The sequence below is a fragment of the Molothrus aeneus genome, chromosome 1, assembly GCF_037042795.1.
Source record: "Molothrus aeneus isolate 106 chromosome 1, BPBGC_Maene_1.0, whole genome shotgun sequence".
Lineage (NCBI taxonomy): Eukaryota > Metazoa > Chordata > Aves > Passeriformes > Icteridae > Molothrus > Molothrus aeneus.
The window spans coordinates 6,977,008-6,999,607 of NC_089646.1; the positions used below are offsets into that span (position 1 = coordinate 6,977,008).

At 38.3% G+C, this 22,600-nt stretch overlaps 1 protein-coding gene across 1 annotated transcript in view; it reads right to left on the reverse strand.

The window, feature by feature from the left end:
- The window catches only part of KMT2C (lysine methyltransferase 2C), a 189,633-nt gene that overhangs the window by 82,487 nt on the left and 84,546 nt on the right, over positions 1-22,600 (reverse strand). The window contains exons 8-11 of the mRNA XM_066550958.1: positions 4,638-4,800; positions 3,807-3,978; positions 958-1,072; positions 9-181 (exon numbers count right to left, since the gene is read on the reverse strand). Coding sequence (XP_066407055.1) covers positions 9-181; positions 958-1,072; positions 3,807-3,978; positions 4,638-4,800 — 623 coding nt within the window. The remainder of the gene's footprint in view (positions 1-8; positions 182-957; positions 1,073-3,806; positions 3,979-4,637; positions 4,801-22,600) is intronic.

Consider the following 22,600-nt stretch of genomic DNA (forward strand, 5'->3'; position numbering starts at 1 on the left):
ATACTTACCTTTTGCACATGTGACAATGCAACATATCTTTCTGGAAGTCTTGGAGGCACAGTTTTTCACAGAAAGGACAAGATAAGTTGTCTTGCTGTTGGTAACAACTGTCACATACCAAACAATTATGGTGCCACTGACAACTTGTTCGTGTACCACACTCAGCACATACTCTACAGTTCTAGAGATCACAAGAATTTAGTAGTTAATTATGATATTTCACAACATGATAGAACTGCCATTAACTGACATATTCCTGATTTGAATTAAATTTAATAGCTTTTGTCCCTGATAACACAAAGATCTGATAGCAGAGCATGAATAAACTGCACAATAGCAAGAAGTTTCCTGACACACTACTCTTGACTTGAAAGGAGTATTTATGAGATCAAACTTTTTTATTGCTACTCTCAGCTACATTATGACTGCCACAAATTGATGTAACATTACATAAATCTCATATACAAGGACTTCCCACTGCAATTACTTACAAAGTTACTGATAAAACAACAAATTCATCCTGCCTTCCTCAAATGCAAAGGAACCCACAAGCTGCAGAACTGTTTTGGTAAGCAAGGAGGAGTTGAATATCAAGAGATTTCAAGTATGGATTCCATACACTACTATATAGCTTTGAGTTTACATTTTTGTTCCCATTGTATCACGAGAGCAGCTGTTATTAACTGCAGGTTATCCTGCACCTGGATCCTACACTCCTTTCCCTATGGAGCTGATTTACTGTCCTACATAGGCTGCCTCAGCCACAGCACTGACAGCTCCCCCCACAGAGCAGCTGTAGAGCCACAGGATTTATGTCCAAGTGGGATTCCTTCAGAAATTACAAATTATATTACATAGCAACAGCAATCCACAATACACCTGGAACAGCATAGTGTGGACAACAAAGTTTGGGCTCTTATAAATGACCAGGAGTTACTCTGAAACCCTTCCACTTACTTTACATTTCCAACCATTTGTTGGTACAGCATCCATAACTGGCTGTAGACAGAAAGTGTGGTAGCCTTTGTCACATGTATCACACACCAGCATCTTGTTGTCTTCCCCAGAGTGTCTAAGGAAAGCAACAAGTGATCAAAAATTACTTCAATAAGCAGCAACAAAATATCTGTTTCAGGAAAAGTCTAAACAGGAAGACACAGGTGTGCACATAAAAATATACAAACACTACTTACAAATATCTCCAGAGACAATGCTTTCAAATTCATTTTTAAATACAAGTGCATACAACTATGTTTATTCACCAAGAGCTGCCTGTGCAACCATTCTGGACACCAGATATTGGCCCACTTTCACTTACACATGTGTAGATGGATTTGATGGCCTTTCTGTACTGAAATCAGTTCAAAATCTGCAATATACATTTTATTTCTTTCTGAAGAAAACAGCCAATTGTACTTGTTTCTGCAGTCTGACTGTAATTTTTCCAAAGGAAAAAAGGAGCCATCAAGTCTGACTATTGGAGCTCCTACAATCTCAGACAATATGACTGCAAGAGCAAAACAAACATTAAAGAAGATATTTCAATTTTTTCTACAATGATGTATTACAGAGCTCCACCACAGATTCCAGTGATAAAATAAATTTGCTGAGAACAAGACAAATAGTTTGGTAATATCTAAAGGCACTGTGTTCTGCCTTCGTTTAAATAAATTAATGCAGTAAGTAAACATGCAACAAGATCTGCCTAGATAAAGCCTTGCAGTACATGGCATTATACATGCTAGATACTACCTCATTACCTGGGAGACCTGGTGTTTTAAAAAGCCCTCTCTTTGCATGAAGATATGCTTAAAACGCTGTTCTTCCAATAATGGTGAAGAACTTCCATACCACATCAAGTAATTACAGAATCAAAGAATGGTTTGAGTTGGAAGGGACTTTAAAGACCATACAGTTCCATGGGCAGTGACACCTCCCACTAGCCCAGGCTGCTCAAAGCCCATCCTGAACACTTCCAGGGTAAGGCATCCCTGGTTTCTGTGTTCTGAGTGCCCCTCTGCCCAGTCTGTACTTGTGCTTGGAACTGCCCCAGTCCAGGTGCAGAAGGTTGCATTTGGTTCAAGTTCACAAGGTTCACCCAGCCCCACCTCTCCAGCCTGCCCAGGTCCCTCTGGATGGGGTCCCTTCCCTTCAGCATCAACTGTCCCACACAGCTTGGTGTCAGTGGCAAACCTGCTGAGGGTGCCCTCGACCCCACTGCCCATGTCAGAACAAAGATGTTTATACCAGCACCAGCCCCAATTCTGACCCCTGAGGAACAACACCCATCACTGGTCTCCACTTCAGTTCCTGACCCCAGCTCTTGAATCCATGGGTGCTCCATCTGTGAAATCCATTTCTCTCCAGTTTAGAGGCAAGGATAGTGCACTGGACAGTGCTGAACACTTTGCACAAGTCCAGGTAGGTGACATCAGTTGCTCTTCCTCCACAAACTCTGCAACCCCATCACAGCAGGCGCCAAATTTTTCAGGCACTGTCTGCCCTCAATGAAGTCATGGTGTCTGTCACCATCACCTCCTTATGTCCCATGTGTCTCAGCACAGTTTCCAGGAGGATCTGCTCCATGACCCTGGTAGGCAGGCAGGTGAGATTGACTGGCCTGTGGTTCCCCAGATCTTCCTTATTCCCCTTTGTAAAAACTGGGTCTGTGTTTCTCCTTTTCCAGTCAGTGGGAACTTCACCAGACTGCCAAAACTTCTCAAGTATGATGGATGGTGGCTGAGCCATTTCATCCACCAGTTCCCTCAGAACCCATGTGGTCCCATGGACTGGCTGTGAACATACCTCATTTTCTCTGCTTTTCCACTAAAGAGAAGATTTGTTAGCAGATGCTGTAATTACCCAATACAACATTTTCAGGGATATTTTTTAGAACATTCTTTTCTATTCTAGCTTCATTGCTGAGATTTGCTATCTGCTGTGCATGATCAGGGAACACCCTTTTTTTGAAGTGGGTTGAGTGAATGCTAGCAAATACCAAGTGTTCTGCTTGGAAAGCAGGAAAGCATTGACTGATCAGACACATGAAGCAGTAGCAGAGTGGGTTTTTTCCTTCATAGTGTCCCAGCTGATCTGACTAAAGCTGAACAAAACTCATTTCTTTTCCAGTAAGTCCTTTTAAAAAACAAGCAAGCAAAAGAACCCTGCAGTGCCCATCAGATTAAGTTATAAGAGAACAAGCCCACAAGCAGACAGGATTTTCTAAGTGAACCCTTACAGTGCCACAGCAACTAAGTTTCATTGTCTGGTGCAACTACTCAAACAGGGCCACTCATGTCACTTTGTTTCTCTGCTCAACTAAGGCACGGTTTTGTTTTCATAATGATTCTTTATCTGCCTCTGAAAGACATGAAATGAGAGGGCCTAATGCAGGAGACCTGCCCAGAGTGTAGGTACAGGCACAACTGAACTGTCAGCTGAGTAAAAGCACAGGTTCTTAGACTGTGAAGACACTACAGTAAAATTATTTATTTGGTAAATTTGAGAAAAAACCCTCCTGTATATAAAAGGAGGAAAAAAATCAGAATGTTTTGCTGCTTTCCAGAACCTGCCATGATAATGATAATAACTCTAGGGGTAAAACATACAGGACTTTCAGCTCAGCTCTTTTAGAACAAAGCTTCCAATACAAGGGTTTGCTCAGCTACTTAATACAACAGAAAAGATGGGGAAATAATCTACACTTTTTGGAAAAAAACCCCAAACATTTAATGAAATATGCATTTCAAAACCACAGCACATAAATCTCACACCATCCTCCTCCATGTCCTGTAAGTCTCACTTACTTGCAGTTCTGGCACACTTTGCAATCAGGACACTGCCAACCTGCTCTTTTTAAAGGTGTGACTTGAATGTCCAGGCACATCCCATGGTAGTGCTGGCCACAGGTAGTACAAAAAAGTTGATCTAAGAGGTCTCCAGGGCTGTCGCACACTGCACAATTTGCTTCTTCCTTTGCTAAAAAGAAATATTTTTTTCAATTACTATTTTGTTCAAAATTATGAACAATTCAACGAACTCAAAAAATTACTTAGTAGTTCTTATGCATAGAAAACTTGACCATACTCATGAAATTCAAATTTAATTAATATATTTAATAGCTAGTACTTTAATTCAATTTTCTCAACTAATCTTCTCATAACAAAAGTAAATTCATTTTAAACTTTAATGAAGTCTTACAAAAGAAACAGTTTTATTCTCCTCGAGATAAAGCTGAGAGCTTCGGAACCAACTCCTCTGTGGAACAAGTACAAAATAAAGAGACCTAAATCTAAGAGACCTACATCTATTATTTAGCTGAAGTGTTTGCAAGAAGGTTGCTCTAACTTGAGTTAGGACAAGCAAGTCTATCAGCTGAACTAAAACCTGACAGAGGACAAGGTTTACCAGTAATCCTCTTCCTTGTTCTGTCATTAAAAGAAAAACACTTTGCTGTGCAGGACTGCTGGTCTTTAAAAACAGAAGAGTATGAACTCACATCTTTTCTATCCCTGAATACACATGAATTCTTGGGTATGTGAACTGTGACAGTGCATGTAAACTAATTCATTCTTAAGCTGATCCTGTTTTTTATAAAACCTGGTACTAATTGTGTCATTTGAACACTGTGTACTTACATCTTTCAGGAGCCTGATCAATGTGGTCTGGACAAAGGAGGGACAAGTTACTGAAATCCTGAAATGTGCCTGCTCCAGCAGCACAGGGGTAATGGTACATCTGGGTACATTTCTCTTCACAGCATTTGATAGTGGCTCCAAGGTGCTTACAAAATGCACATCGCTGAAAAACAAACAGAACAAGTCATTTAAAAATTCCTTTTTCTTGTAATTTTTTAGCCTGATCTGTCCCCCCCCCCCCATTCATTTAGCAGATGAACACCTTGGCCAGTAGGAGGTAGTGAATACTGAGAAGGAAATTAGTGGGTAGTGTTGTCTTTCAGTGGCACTCCCAAACACAGTGAGCTCTAAACCCACTCTGACAATTAAAACTCTTCTTGTCACAGAAAAGCATTTCCATTCTATGTTATCTAACTTGAGCTATGCCTTCAGTAATGGGGCTTGGAGACTTATTCTGAAAATAAAGGCAGATGACACCATGCTGTCGATAGGTTATGACTAAAAACCACATGGCTCTGTAAGCTGTAATGTAAAACCACAGACACTGTAATCAGAAATGCAAATGGAACTCAAGTATGATGTTCTCCCAGAAATCTTACTGGCATTATACAATTCTCTCTGGGACGATAATGCATTACATAACCTTGCACTTTCTTCTCATCTTGCCTTTCAAGACTACACAAATATCACCACTGAACTTTGAGAAGCCATAAATAAGCACAATTATTATTAGGCACCAGAGAAATAATTTCTCAGAAAGAACTACGCAATGATCCTCCAGTTCTCCAGTCAAGAGAGAGCAGAGTCTATCAGTCTGCTTGTAAAAAATCACCCACACCTTTCTGATTCAGTTAATCAGTCTTTTTTCTTTCTCAGATTCATTACAGTCCCTGAAGCACTGTAACATCCTTTTGCACTTTTTCACCAAGGCAACGATAATTTTTAAGGCACAGCACCGTAAGATTTTGAGTAAACTTAAGAAAAAACAGGTCAGCAGCTCACAGGAAGGTATACATAATATACAGCAACAACTGAGCTCAGGGACTCTCATTTTTCACAATAAAAATACAACACTAACACTGGTGTGTTTGATTACTAGCTGAAGTGTCAAGTAACATCCAAATACAAACATAAACCAAATCAAAGAAAAGTTATGTACTGCATCTGCTTAATTCTTCAAATACAGACAATATTTATTCCCATAATTCTTCTCTGTTTCAAAGCCTGGCATGAAATTAGGCATGAAATAGTGCTACAAGTCCATAGATATCAAAACCAGCCCTATGAAAATACAAATCACAAAGCTGTGTCAACAGCTACCTTGATATTCTTTAAAACCAGATGAAATGAACATCTTCAGAAAAATATCTGCCAGCACCAAAACTCATGGACAAGAGACAGAAAAAATATTAGTGTATGCTAAATAGAACTGCAGTGTCAAGAGAGAAAATGCTTTGGCAAAGAAATGAAAGGGGATCACCAAGGAGAACTACTGCCAAGTTTGTGGGCTACAATGGTAAGTCTGTCCTGTGACTTGCAGGACATCATCAGCTCTACCCATGTCTGACACCTGCTGATGTGCAGGTAAGGGAGAGGAGAGGAGAGGAGAGGAGAGGAGAGGAGAGGAGAGGAGAGGAGAGGAGAGGAGAGGAGAGGAGAGGAGAGGAGAGGAGAGGAGAGGAGAGGAGAGGAGAGGAGAGGAGAGGAGAGGAGAGGAGAGGAGAGGAGAGGAGAGGAGAGGAGAGGAGAGGAGAGGAGAGGAACAAATAATAACATGGAGCTCTTGAAGGAGAGCAAGGCAGCAGCAATGGCAATTACATTTATGGACTGCCAACAAAACCAAAATACTACAAGAAACTCCTTTTAGGAAATGCTACCTTCAGTGAGCACTTGCTGAGGATGCTGCACAAGGTAAATCCTGAACTTAGATGTAAAACCATGAAAATGCAGCCCAAAGCCTCCAACAACAAGAACTGCAGCTCCACTCTGAGCCACACACAACCAGTGTCCTACTTTGTCCTTGATGTTCTGAAAACCTATGGAGATGGACCAGGTTTAGCTAAGACACAACTCTTACAGGCCACATTTTTCAAAGATTTTACTCAGTAGAGAAAAAATAGAAAGGGGAACTTGGGAGGAACTAAGGTCCAAAGTGTATCTCTCAAAAAAGTATTCAACATGACTTTGCTGGATCCCATCATTGACCCTCAGTAGCTATTTAATCAGGAAAAGAAAATTATGAAAGAACTGAAAAAACACTAAAATAATCCACCATTTATTAAAAGCTAGGAATAATGGAATAAAATAGCAATACAAATGGCATTTTTAAATACCACATCTGTTTTTCAAAACCACCAATCAACCATGGTACGTAGCAAGTACAAAATCAGAATGTAACTTTTCCCAAATGTTCTATGAATAAATGAAGAAATTATTGAAAATTAGGAAACTACAGGATTACTAAAAAACCTTGAAAAATGTTGATGGTGGTTTAAGGAACCACATAAAGATGCTGGAAGAAAAATGGAAACCCAAGTTACATGTAATTGAACCCTTCAAACCCATCTGCTAAACTGCACTGGCAATGAAAAGCATTTGGCAGATAAGTGAAACACACTTTGAAAACAATGTGGTATGTATCATCTAAAGCAAATAAAAAGCACAGAATATCAACATTTGCAGAATTTGTAAGAGAGATAAAGCAGTCTGAAGAAACTAATGCCCAAAGGGATTTTTTTGGCAGCAGATGTTGGTGAGAAGAGTTACTTTTCCAGCACTAGAAGCCAACACTCCTCTGAAGCGAGGCCCCATGCTATGACCCCAAAAGAACAGCAGAAATGTATTAAATTAAACAAAAATATTAAAAGCTCTGCTAAATAAAATCAGTAACAAATACTACTTTACTACTGCTAAAACATGGCACCATGACAGCAGGAGATGGAATGAAGCAATCAATCATGTTGCCCATGAGATGCATGCCCATATGAGGACAGTCCCAGAGCCAGGGACAGGCTGGAGTCTCCAGTTTCATTAGCATGAGCACAAAATAAGGTGTTATGGGAAGGGGGTGGAAGCTGAATTTGAAGGGCAGGTGTTGGAAAATGGTAATCTGTCAAGGTAAGACAAACACTGTTTTGTTTATGGATCAAATAATTTTACATTCCTGTTCTACAGGAAAAAAACCCCAACTTTATAAGGTGTCAGAAAGCTGGAGAGATAGTTTATTACTTATTCATAGTACACTCAAGGAAATAAACTAAAGCAGAGCTAGCAGACTATTTTCCTACTCAGGAAGTCCTTCAGTGGTTACCAACTGTTCCCTTCAGCAAGTTCCTTGTGCACTTGTCCATTGCAAGAAAGCTCTGAGTCCATCCCTACTTGTGCTACTTCTTACTACTGTGATTTCCATCATTTAAAACTATCCACTCCTCTTTCTACTTGATAATTTTTACTTTTTTATTTTTACATCTGCTTTTTCAGACAGAAAAGGAACTGATTTTGGAAAGCAAAAGCTATGCCATCTTTAAAATTTGATTTAAGAATTCCCTTTATTTACTAATCCCACAGGCTCAAATATGACATTGTTGTACAAATACAGTGGAAGAACTAAGTGAACCAACAGAAAACAAAACCTGATTAATCACTTCTCTGTATTCTAGGTCTATGGGAGAGCATCCTCCATGAAATAAGAGTGGCAGAAACCACAGAAGATTTCCAGGAAGACAAAAACTCAAAAACCTCCTTGCTACAACCGTAATTGCACCAAAACCGGCTGAACAAAAATGTTAATTCTGCCTTGTTCAGCTCAGCTGATGTCACAAATCCTACTGGCTTTACTGGAAACAGATGGCCAAAGTGGAAAATGGTGACAAGAGCAGCAGCTTTTTGTTTACATATTTCTAACCTTCCTGCTGCTCCATACTTTAGGGTACTCCAAAATCCTGCTCAAATTATAAAAAGATGCCTGTAAGACAATGTAAGAGTTTATCCAGATAGCACCAAGAACTAATCAGAGGTCATGTTTTATCATTACTTTATTGCCCTTAGAATTATTTTAAAGTATTACTCAGCAACCAGACAAGTAACAACCCTTAGAAGGCAGATATTAAAGAAAGGCTAAAATACAGTCTGAGTAAGTACTTTGCAACTTGGTTAGTGTCCTAAACCTAAATGTTAGTACTGTGAATTGCAAAATGTTCTTAAGCAAATTACAAGTTTTTCACTGATTATGAACTTTTTCTTTTTTTAAAGATCAGGTGACACAATGTATGAGAACAATAAGAACTTTTAATTTTATGACAGTGTACCAAAAATACACACAAGCCATCTGTCCTTGGTTAAACAATTTAATGTATTACCTGTAAGAGCAAATTTCCAACAGTTTAGCTCTAGGGAAATGCTGTCACATAAACCTGTGACTGAAGAGAACTGGACCTTAACAACCTGTCATTAATGAGAGCATGAAGAAGTTTTTATACAAACAGTGATTAACGAAGTATGTTCTGATGATCTTCATTGGTTACTCCATCATCTAGAAAGAGCTTTATATTGCTTGCAGACACTAATGACCATTAGCACCTCTCATGTCAAATACACTGGTTTAAGTACCATAAAGCACTAAAGAGCACAATGCAGTAAAATGGCAACATAAAAACAATTAATGGCTTTCGACTGAACTACTGATTAGAAGTACTAAACAGAACACCTTTCCAGGAGTACTGGAAATTACCTTCTAGCTTTTTAATTTTATGTGACTCATGTCACAAATTTGGAAATTACTTCAATTTATAACAAGCAAGTCAATCAGAGATCAGTTACTCCTCTTCCTCAAACCTTAACAAAGTGACTCAACACATGCAATCAAGGCAGAAAGCAGAAGTCTCTTTAAGTGTGGAAATTTCAGGCTCTCTAAAAGTCACTACTTTGTTTCTCATTCACACCAGTTGCATTCACACCACTTCATTTAAAAGTACATTAAATAAACTGTGTTGCTATTAAGGCATTTAAGAATTCAGAGAAAAAAAGCATTCAAGTTTTGGAGGAGTGTTTTTTTGTAAAATTGGGGGTGAATAGGTTAAAAACTTGCAAGAATCAAGTTTGCTAAGTAAGATACCATTTTTTATTTGAAACCTGAAATATGTAGGAGAAAACATACAAACTTTATTGCACATAAATTCTTCCTCATATAACCTGAAATGTTCCCATACCCTGTTTATTCAGAAGCTCTACTGAAGGGTTTGGGTGCCTTAGAGCTGTGTTTTACTCATCATTACATAAGCTAGCAGAATAACTGCATGGATATGATCTCCCTCACAGGCTCTGCCTTTGCTGCTTTTTTCACACTTTCATGAAGAAAAAGGGTTTTTTTTTAATCACCTCCTCGCTTTCTGCAAGAGTTAGGATAATGTAAATGTTTTGAGTGAGGCTAAGCTTTTCCACAGCTATCAACCAGCTACTCCCTTAATTCCCATCTAATATCCACCATGGCAGAAGAGCACACATGAGCCTGTTGTTTAGTTAGACTGTCAACAACAAGAAGGTCAATAATGTTTAATGTAATTTAAACTGTGGTTATTAGGCTTCAGCATCAGCAACTCCAGGACAAACAAGGCAAGAACAAAAATCATCAGCTTTGGTTTGAGGCTGCTTTTTGGCAGGCTCAGAAAACAGACTATTGTGCCAGTTCCATTTGATTCATGCTCAGAAGGTCTTAAGAAGTGTGTGTAGACATTTCTTTGTGTTGGCAGAGCATGGGCTGAGCCACAAATTGTTGGAGGCTTGAGAAAAAATAATTGAGGGAAACATTGCTACATGCTTGTTGTTTAATGATCATCTCTAGGCATCTGTTACTGGTCACTGCAGAACATACTGGGATGAAGTCAACTTTCTGTCAAACCCAGCACAGCTCCTAAACTCCTAAATCATATATAGGGATTCTGAAGTAGCTCAAACATTCTATAGGTTATGCCATAAGTACATTTATAAAGGCATTTAAAGTAAAAGGAGAATTTACTGCTCATACAATCACACTGTGCTTCCAAAGGACACAAGCCTTGATGAGAACATCCAAATTTCGTTATATTTAATAAGGCTCAGTCATTTTATGGAATTTACCTCATGGCCATTCAGTTGGCCAAACAGTGGGTTACCATTTTCAGGCTCCACTGACAATACTGGCCAGATCTCCACTGCCTGCAGCTGGAATTGGAACACAGCTCACAGGTAGGCACATCCACAGGGAGGTCAAAATTTAGATGAGAGTCCTGAGCTGTCCTGTGTTGACACAAGTTCTCTACTGGTCCCACAGCCAAGTCCACACCAATGTTTTTGTCAGCACAGCACTATCAAAGAAGGGATGTTAATGGAGATTGTTTAAAAATACTTTTATATAAATCCTCTTCTATTTTTGCAAGTTTTCTGAACAATAAAGAGCTGGGGTAAACTTCTCACAACACATCTCTAAATTCTCTTAGATGTTATTGGAACACTTAAACAAAACTTTCCAGCCATTTCTGACAAAAGGGAAGTCATTAACAAAAACATTTTGTTCATCTTAAAAACTGCCTCATTCATGGGACAAGCAATTTGTCATGAATTTTAGAATGGGGGATGCAACTTCTGCCCTTTCCCTGCAGATCTATCCAGATGTGACCAAGCTTGAGAAAACTATCTCTTTTTTTTTTTCATGTAAAACACTTCCACATGTTTGTCAGTGAAAAATCACAGAAAAACCTACTCTCATTGATCATAACTGATCCTCTCCAATTTCTAGCACTGACTGGACATCATGTACCTCCTGCAAAGGTTTCTTCAGTGTGACAAGGATTAGAGGGAGGAAGTCTGTAATAAATACACTATGCCTAAGCACAAAAAGCCACTCAAATGGAAAGAAGACATCCCTAAGGATCCTGATACTACTGTCACTTAATCATCTGGGGAACAGGAGTATCCAGCACACAGGGAGATGGACAAGTAAGGAGCAAAGAGACAAAAGGGAGTCACTGTGTGAATGAATCTGATGAGACTGGGAGGAGAAACCATAGATGGAGATGGAAGCTGAGGAGGGGCAGGGATAACATTTGAAGGGCCAATTAATCAAACCTGGGCACTCAAATTGGATAAAGACCTTAAGGGAACTCGGGTGTAAGACTCAGGAAATGGTGATGGAACAGATCTCAGAAAGAACCTAGGCAAAAGGGATGAGAAATGTTAAGGAGAGATGAAGAGTGGAGTGGCTAAAAATATCAACCTGAACAAAAAGCCAGAAGTCTGAGACAACTGAAATTGGATGAAGATTACAAGGAGGAAAAGTACACTGTTCTCTGACACCTAGTGCTGTATCACTGTCACCCAGCCAGCTCAAATAGCAGTGCTCTCATGCAGCCACAAAGGCTTTAAACCTGCAGTTTGGGAGGTCTGCCTCTTCCTTTTCTCCCTGACAAAAGGAAATGATACAGGCAGACAAATACAAGGCAACACAAGACACAGAGACACAGATAAAGGAATGAGCAGACACGCACACGTGTGTGCACTACCACACAAGGAGCATTACAGATCAAACGTGGATTTTGTGCATAGAACAGATATTTTAAGAGGAGTCACTGACTTAAAGAAACCTGTTACCTGTGAGACTGTGCTTAATTTACAGAGAGAAAAGAAAGGAAATATTGGAAAAGATTGTGGATGGCTCCTGGGAGAAGAAAAGCACTTAGTTATGGCAACAGAGTAATGGCCTGCAAAAGAGTTTCATCTCTTCCATGAAGCTCCTTGATGATACTGGGCAGGTATCACTTACTTTTACTAAGTAAAATTTTTCTTAGTTTTTTTTTTTAGTTCTTAATCTTACTGTTAAAAGTTTTCTTTGCCCTGTAAAAATTCAGCCTTAATTTCTACACAGATTGTGCACTCACAACGGCACCAGAATGAAGAACTGCAATATCAGTGCAACCTTTTTAACTAAGTCTGAGTATTTTTGAAACTCCTTCAATTTGCCATCCAAATTAGCAGATATAAATAAATTCAACTTCTCTGGTGGAAAACATAGCCTAAGACACATAACAAGGCCATATATATCTGCTATTTAAAAAAAAATTTACAGACAAGTTATTCACATATTCATTATAGTGAAAACATTATTGAAAAAATAATGCAGAAATGAGGAAATCTTTCTTTTCAGCAGTATCTGCATAGTCTACATACCTACACACTAAACAATAAAAAAAAATGGAATATTGAAGAGTTTTATACTAAGACAGCAATGTCCATCCTATGGACTGAATTAGGCACAAACTGTTCTGCATGGGATCATACAATTAAAAATGCTTAATCAGGCCAAGGCACAGAAGACATTAATTGTGTGCAAAGGACACAAACTGTGTGCAAAAAATGTTAATTGTGTGCAGAAAACTTGTCTTCTGACATGGCCTTACTTTGTGTTTTCATTTTATTGTCTTAATAATGCACTCTTTCAAGAAAGATTTTGAAGATACATTACCCTGATTTAACAGAAAGTTAATGTCAGCCCAAGTCACTATATACACTCAATGATACATATAATTTACAAGGTAGTAGAAGGGATGGAGTGACAAGAAACTCTGGATTATGTAGAGACATAAAAAATGCAAGAATTTCCTGCCTTTAATACCTTCCTCATTAGTGAGCACCTCCTTAGTATTCCTTCCCCACTGACTGCAATCAGTACCTTATTGTTCATAATTCCTATTTCCTTGGCTGTTCCTAAATTGCACTCTCCAAATGGCACAAAGTCATCGTAAACAAAATCCTACATCTTCAGTTCACTAATTTCTGTAAATTGAGCTCAAACAAAGCAATTAGGTGGCATACTTGGAAACTACCAGCTTGAACATTAGTATCATTTCTTCCCTAATAAAAACTTGACATGTTTTATCTGGCTAGGGCTTTTAGTTTTTTTTTTCAACTTGACTAAATTAGACATTTCTATGTATTTGTCCCATTGCTTCTCCCAAGACATGGTATTCCAAATTTTATATAATTCTTTAACTCACTAGCCACTGAAATAAATAAATAAGCCCATGTCTTTCCATCCTGATCCTTCACTGGTATTCCTAGGGCAAGCAATGTGAAGTGCAACATCTTGACCTAGAATTTAAAACCCTAAAATTACTGGTCAAACATTGAAGCAGGTTATTCAACTGGGCTTCAGGGAGGTGAGGGTAAGAAGGGGCTGTTTGTTTCAGTTTTGCAGAATGCTGCCTCAGTAGCTTGTGAAGAAAAAAGCTGCCAAATTTTGTAATGAATTCCACAGAACATTAAGTCTGATGCTTAGCAGAAGCCATAACTGTTAAGTAAATGATATCCTTTTGATGAATACCCTTATTTGAAAACAACATTGATTCTTCTAACCCTCTAGCAGTGTCCCAAAACAGATGTGCACAACTGCAAATTCTGTTTGCTTTCAGGTTTACGAAGTGTGATGACATTTTTACAATCCTGCATGAGCCCTTTTACCCAGGAGTAAAATAAAGCACAATAATTCTTCACCATCTGTTTGTTAATTTTGCATTCATTTAACTTTGCATTTTAAACTAATAATCATTTTCTTATAATATAGTTTTCTCCATTGGTAGAAATTACAGCTGTTCAATTAAAAAAAGAATAGTTTATAACACAGTTTTCCTCTAAATAATTCCATTGCTCTTAATTATAGAAATGTTAGTGCCATCAAATGGGAAAGAACTGCCAGAGATTAGTGTTATGCTTTATGTCACAGATTCCCTTAGTAAATATACATATTTTCTTCTGTTCCAGCACCAATTCCTACTTGCTCTCTTTAACATTAAAGCCATTTTTCTCCACTGGAAGATTCTGTGTGTTTTTTAACATTGTTACATGCAAAGGTACAAACAATTAAATGAAGCTTCTGTTTCATTTGTGACACTAAGTCAAACCAAGCACAGTCCTACTTCTTCATAATGCTTTTCCTTAATCTCTAATGAAAGGACAAGGAGGTTTTGATATTTATATTTCAGCTGGTTACAGCTAAACTAGGGCTGGAATAATGTCCTAAAAGCTTTTTCTCACCATGTTTACAGTCAAATGGGGAAATCCCATTCCTTTATCAAAAGTAAAACCACATTGAAATAACATGAATAATACATCAGAGCTAGTGAAGGGGAAACAATTTGGGTCAACAAAAGATGTGGTGCCTGGAGAGAGAGCAGAAGGCAGTCAGAGACTCTGAGAGCTCTATTGTGGACTCTGTGTTATGCTCTGGACAGGGCATTTCCCAGAGAGACCAGGCTGGAAGGTCAAAAGCCCTAAACATAGACTGTCCCCATGCTGACACAGTGGAGAGTCCACTTCACTGAGGTTCCTGGGCTTAATCATCATCATCATCTACAAATAAACTCCTCAAGAGACACAGGCTGCTCAGCTAATTCATGTCAGCAGTTCAGTAGTATTAGAGAGCTGTTCAGATGGTTGAAACAATCAAGATGATTGCACTGTTTTCTAAAACCAATTTTATCTGATGGCACAGAAATCTCAGTATCAGATGACATCCTAATGCCATGACAGTGTTAAGATAATTCTGTCACAGTACTAGGATAGGTATTTTACTTGAAACACCCATAAGACAAGAGATGGTTTCCCACAAAAATGATTTATTTCAATTAAAGGAGTTCAGAAAAGGCTGAAAAACACTCAACTGGTGTTTAAGACTGTAAGAGAGCACTCACCTACAGAAATGAACTTCCAGAAGCGCAACACACAACAAGCTCACATAAAATTAGGAGTGAAAGTCCAACCACAGGTTAGTGAGAGGCTCAGCTTCCAGTCCTAGCAGAATCCTGAGCATCCTGACCTTTCAGCTTCCCAGACAAGCGAGCATTGCTGCCAGGGCCGACCTTTTCTGGGGGGTTTATCCATCACAGCATTTGTCTGACAAGAAGCAAACATTGTGGAGGTGCCTAAGGCACATTCTGCTGCGATGGATGTGTAATGTGTAATGGTAAGAGTCTTCCCAATGATTTGCCATCTATTTCAAGTTACTCTCATTAAAAAACCTCACCTGGTGTGACATTTGAGAAAACTGAAACTCCTACTTACTGAACGCATCAAATCCATTTATATTTTGGAAAGAGAGCATTTGCCTCACAAAGCTCAAAGAATTATAACAACTGAACTATCTTCCTGTGTCATTTCTCTAGAAGTTCTCTATTTGCTTTGAAAGGTTTGTAATTCATCAACACATCTCCCTGGAAATAGCACACAAAAAACATCTAAGATTCTGTAACAACCTGCAGTAATTGAAAGGAAAAAAAGCCCTCAATATTTGCTTGGGTATTTGGTTGGATTAGGTATTTAGATTCACATTCACTATTTATTCTGCAGATTCTGTCTTTCTTTCCAGTTCTTTGCACAGCAGTTTCATACTGAAGAAAATTTTTGAACAGAAAGGAAATACTTAAGTATAAATTAAAAGAAATGCAAAGGAAAAGGCAAGATGTGGAAGCACTTGCTGTTTTATAAAAAAAAGTGTCTAGATTGCAGCTTCAATACATGTATCTGAAGTGAGACCATGACACTGCAATATAGTGTATCAAGTAATTTTACCCAAGTTAGATGCTTCAAGAAATAAACATTTATTTATTTCATAACAGCTACTTTACCTCCCTGATGTACTGAAGGGGAAAGTGACATCTTTGAGGGAGACCATTAATATCACTGAAATCATACTGGTAAAAAAAAACCTCATGTGAAGTGCTGCTTTGAGAACCTGCCACTTCATTAGTTCTTCAATTAATGTTATTTAATAGGATTTTTATAATTAATCATGACTATGACTCATGGAACACCTACACATTCATTACTGGCAGCAGACCTACTATTGTCTGCCTACTTCTTATTCCCAGGTCAGAGCTGCAGAATGGGGAGGACAAGTATATACATGAAAATAAACAATATTAATTCTTTCACATAAATAAATGACTATCAACAGTGGCCTATTAGGAAAAATAGCTTTAATGCAATTAATGTCTGATTTCCCACTGAGGTGATGCACTTGCACAGGATGGGCAGTTGCTCCCCATTTGTGAGGATTCCTAAGATGCCTCTCTCATGCCTGATTTGCTCCATGTTATTAAAAAACCACTCAACGACACCTGCATTAATGGCACTACTTCATACTGATGTCTGCAATATTTATGCTCAATCTGCAACTCTGGGACAGAACTTACACTAATGGAAGTCAATAACAAAATCTTCAGGGAGTTCAAAACTATTTTTTGCTAATGGTTTGATTTTGTGAGCTGCTGAGTACACCAAGCTCAGAAGTAGTTTTTAGGCTACTGCTTAAAAGCAAACTGATGCCAACAGACTAATATGAGTACTCCTGAGTCTTAAAGCATGTTTGTAAGATATTTTTGAGGCTGGGTGAAAATCCCAAATGAAAATCCACAATATAATTTATCGTAATCAGGAAAAAAATCTCAGACTCTTTTGACTGGAATAATCAGAACCCCTTTATAATTCTAATTTCATTAAAGAGTCTGGACTGTAAAGCTCTCATTCAAAAAAACCCATGTGACTCACATTCATGATAAATTTAACAGACATGCTTAAATAAAATACTATATAAAAGGGAAACTGCTGTGAAACCTAGATTAGAGTCAGTTGTGTAACACTAAGCAAACAATGCTACAGCTGAGCAAATACACCCACCAGTCCCATTGAGGTATTTTTTCTTTATATTCCTGTGCTATATATTAAAGGGAAAGCTGCTGAAGAGGTTTTTTTATTTCTATAATGCTCAAAGCATAATGAGGACCTGTCCTTGACTGAAACTAACCAATATTAACTCCAAAAGACTGATTATTCTTTTTTCAAAAATATAACCATCACACAAAAGGCAAAATTAGACCCTTGAACACCAACAATAAAAAACCCCAGATGAGCTATGGAAAAGACTGAATCTAAAATATTTAAATCAGAAGCAACCATGAGTGAGCTGGTAATAAGGTTGGAAAAGGAGGGCTGCATTAAAACACCTACAAAGGTGAAGAGATTGGTGGTACTGCCACACTTCCTTGTGTAAATTTTTATAAACTTACTGCTGGCATGCTGGTTAAGAGATGGGTATGGTTTCCTGACTTTTTAAATATATACAGAGCTCCAGTTTTCTTATTTGCTGAAAATATTAATGGCGTAATAATTTAAATAAGTTTCTTAATATTTTTCATACATTTTAAAACGAGATTTTATTTCCTTGTTCCACATTCAGAGTTTGGGAGCATTCCACTGACATTTTCTCACTTTTTTAGACATTGAAGGACTATGCCATTGTTGCTGAGCACAGAAAGACAGGAGAAAGGGAGGGCCCAAGTATCTGCATTCTCATTTTCTACAGCAAAGCCCCAAAATGGGTCAGTCCCACCAGCAAAATGACACATTACCAAGAAAAAAGGTTGAGAGACAGTGTGATTTGAGCAGTGTGATTTTCCTTTAGTGGGTTTTCTTTGCTCTTCAGAATTCAGATTGTCTCTGGTTTTAACAGATAACCCTTCCCCTCAGAACCTAAAATCCTGCAATGGAATGTTAGTGAACTGCTATGTCATTGCCTTAATGCTCCACAGTGACATTTATGAAATACATCAAGGGAAGTGGGGGGGAGAAGAAAAAAAAGAGGATTTCTTTCGATGCATTATGAAAAAAAGTGTTTTCTACCCAAGTCATGCAAAAGGAAGAAAAGGTCTTTGTGAAACACACTTCAGCAGTTTGGAACACACACTGAACAATTTCACTTCAGAGCCTCCAGTAAATTATCTCAGTGAATGTTAGTGAATAAAGGAAACCTGCACTGGAAATTCCTCCAGGAACACAGGCCCTTTCATGTTTCTCAGCAAGGCTCTTCAGCTTTCACTCCTGGGCTGTTGCAGTTTCTCAGCCTGTTTCTATGCTCCAGTCCATTCTGTCTGGTTCCTACACCTTGGCCTGCCCTCTGTGCTTATCTATCACTTATTCAGCACCAAAACCCTCTCAGAAGTGTTTCTGTAGCCACAATCTCTCTCCCAATTCTGGTACCCACCTATCTGACATCTGGAGTTCAAGAAAAGTGCCTTTTTCAAAGCGTTCAGCTTGAAAAAAAACCCACACTGAAAACTCTAAGCTGACTCTGCTTTCCTACTTGACGCTCATGGGAGTGCTCCCATGGAGAGCTCCCTGGAATCTTCTCCTGGCTCCAGAGCAGGAACCCAGCAGCAGCACCCCTGCTCTGGCAGAGAAAAACAATGGATCAGGCTGCAAAATCAAACACTTCCCCCTTCAGATCACAAACCATCTTCAGGAAAGACACTTAGTGCTGTCTAAGTAATTCAAGTATTCCTTTCTTGTTTGCTGCTGTTATCCACAAATGCAGCTATAAAGGGAAAGATCATTTAGGTAGATTCACCTGCCAGAAATGTCACCGTGCTTCTCTTCAGATGTACAAAACTGTAGGGGACACAGAGCAATGGAAACAAGAGAAATGGTATCAGGGAAGAAGTGATAGTTTATGAAAAATCCTGGCTCACGGTGAAAAGAAGTTTATTATTTAAATCTAAAACATATATATTGGAATCCATGCACTGGCCATTGTCCCTGGCAAGGGTAGGCTCCAGAACTCGGTTCTTGTGGCCCAAATAAGTAACAAAACACAGTTTTACTCTAAGCAGTGAGTTCCAATGTGCACTGACAGTACCACCTAATCTGCACACAAATTCACAGTATTTTTTTCATATACTTGGAAACAAATAGGTAGGGATACAAAAAATAGCTGTTATTTCACAGAAGGTTCGTGACAAAGCACATCAAAAGAAAAATCTGAAAATAAAATTTGTTTTAGGATGTGCATCTTTTGTTCTGCTTCATCTGAAAAGGCAATTTTTTCTCTAAACTGTGATTCACAGACTAAAGCCTGCCTTCCTCTTGTAAATATAATAAACATGATGAAGACAATATAAAAAAATAACAACAGCTAAGCAAGTTTCACATGACCATGTGCTCCTTCTTCCAGGCAACAGGTCAGAATCACACTGCTGACAGGTTATCAAACAAGGAACTACTACAGAGACTGCAAAGTGACATTTAAGTATCTGCACTTTGTAAGAATCAAACACCATAAACAAACAAACAAACAAAAAACAAACAAAAACCAAAACAAAAAAACAACAAACAAACAAACAACAAAAAACACCCAAAAAACCCCACAAAACAAAACTCTTAAAAAAATCTCCATACCCAGAAAAAGCTTTAAATCAAACACTTTACTGATATTTGGTATATTGATACTCTACAGTAGATAAGCACATAAACAGATCAGTGTTTTGTGTATCTGAAGAAAGGAATATCTTTTGTTTCTTGAGATGCTGATTTTAAAAAGCGCTAAAGTGGACGTGTCATACAGTCTTGGAATAAGTATTTCTTCATATTCCTAATAAACTTTTCCACTTGTAAAAATCCCAAAGACCTTAACAGGCTGAAGCATAGTACTGGCTTTACTGGAATGTCAATAATAAAAATTTTAATTATGGGAAAACTACTTAAAAATTCTGTATTTATTTTAAATGAAATTTGGCTGCAGAAAAACGTAATATTGCTCAGATTATTTTAGAAATAAGTTTTTAATTAAATACTTTCAGTTTAATACTGTAGCTTTGTGTTTATTTTTTTTCACTGGCTGGCTGACTTGAAAAGTTACTTAATGATAACAGAGTATCTCATACCACACAGTACAAATCTGAAGTATCAATCCATCAAACAAATGGTGGGGGGAAATAAAAAACAGGCCAGCCCTTCACTCAATAAACCTCAATTACATTGCAACAATTAACCCTTACTAACAACCTCTCCCTCAGAGAGGGAGAGGACCTATCCAAGTATCAAAGTATTCTCAGAAACACCAGGAAAACAGATGAAGGAGTTTTTCTCAATAAATGGAAAATTCAAAATTAAAATTATTTCCAGACCCCTTCAATCATCAGACATGCTTAGCCTTTACTTCAGCCACATAATTCCAGTGTGTTACTGCCTCTTACTTTATGACCATAACTATTCAGACAGACCAGAGTAGTTTACAGTAATCCTCACAAACTTTTAAATACACCACTAAAGATTCAGATACAAGCATGGAGTCTAATTATATCCCAAGGTATCCATAATTTAGGTGCCATAATTACAAAAATGTACTAGAAGAAAGAATCTCTAAGTTCTTAATTTGCATTTACTCAGTTTTAACTAATACTTCATTGTCTTAAATACCAGCAGGGATTTAGAAAAATGTATTTTATTTTGTTCTAGAAAATGTGGTCTATCAGACAACATGAGAAACAGAAACTGTATTTTGAAAGCTGAGTCCTTAAGTCTGTAGCTTCAAAGGTGCCGTGTTTTGATAGGTAACAAAACTCTTCTATCAGAACTTAATTTACATTTTTTCTGTTCTATGTTTCACTGCAGAAGAAAAAACAGAATCACAGAGTCAAAGAATGGTTTGGGTTAGAAGGGACACCAAAGATCACCCAGCTCTAACCCCCTGCCATGTGCAGGAACACCTCCCACCAGACCAGGCTGGCCAAAGCTCCACCAAACCCAGCCTTGAACACTTCCAGGGATGGGGCAGCCCCAACTTCTCTGGGCAACTTGTCCCAACTCTCACTCCCCTCACAGGAAATAACTGCTTCCACTCTAAACCCAGTCTAAACCCACTCTCTTTCTGTTTGAAGCCATGGAGCTTTGAGCAACCTTCCTGGCTGGAAGGGGAGGTGGAACTGGGTGATCTTTAATGTCCCTTCCAAGCCAAATCGTTCTCTGATTCTGTGACCTCACACGAGCAACACTCATGTTATGGTAAAGCTTCTCTTGGTTCAAATGAAAGAACACTTTAATCACTGTTCACTTGACAATGAGAAGAAGAACTAAGCTGTAGATCTTACCAAGTATCAAATATCTGTTCTCAAACTGCTGGACCTGCAAAAAATCTGAACACACAGAGGTCCCATGGCAGCTCTGTAACCTGAACAGATTTACCAAAGTTGTACTGACATTATTTAAGGTGTTCCAGAAGAATTATACATGTAAATCAGAGCTAACTATGATAATTTCAAGATACCACAGCTGCTTTCCAGAACTTGGGAAATACAGCTATAAAACAATTGACACAGGCTTTCTGATGTCATTTGCAAGCTCTAAGAACAATTCACATTCTTCAAGACAACAAGGATCTGGCTTTAAGTGACCAAAACCCAAATCATTATGAAACAGAGTAAATCACTGAAGATAATTTACAGTGTTAAACTATCCCTAAAGTTGTACCCTCAGTCAGCAAGGTCCTTTAAAAACAATGCTTATCCTCATCAGCAAGGAAATGGCTCCAGATCTCTAGAGAAACTCCAAATAACAACAGAAAAATTCTTGGAAAACTTGAATAGTCCAGGACCCTCATTGCTGAACTTTTACAGTATGTCTAAAACATGCCAGGAACTGAATGAAACTACCAAACTGACCAAAAGCACATGCTAGTGTCTTCTTGGTGGCATGTATGTCACTATTTCTCCAGTCTTTCTCCAGCACTTTCTGTGCTGGAGTTCTCTAAGAGACAGCAACCCATTAAAAAAAAAAAAAAGTATATGTTTTATTTTGGAAGAAAACTTCCTGCAGTACTTCCTCAGTTGCAGGACAAAAGCAAATACAGGAAAAATAACCTCAATAAGATAAAATCAGAAGCCACTCCCAAGAGCAGCCAGGTAGTCCCTCCCAAGCTGTAGTGAAGGGAAATGAGGAGAAGCCAAGTGCCTGCTGTGTGCAAAAACACCATAAAAAACTCAAGGGGTGAGAAAGGAACTTCTGAATCCCAGAGGTGCTCATTTAGTTTTCATGTTACAAAGCTCATCCTTGAAAAATGGGCAAATGCAGAGGACACTACCTAGAAATGGCATAAATTAGAATATATT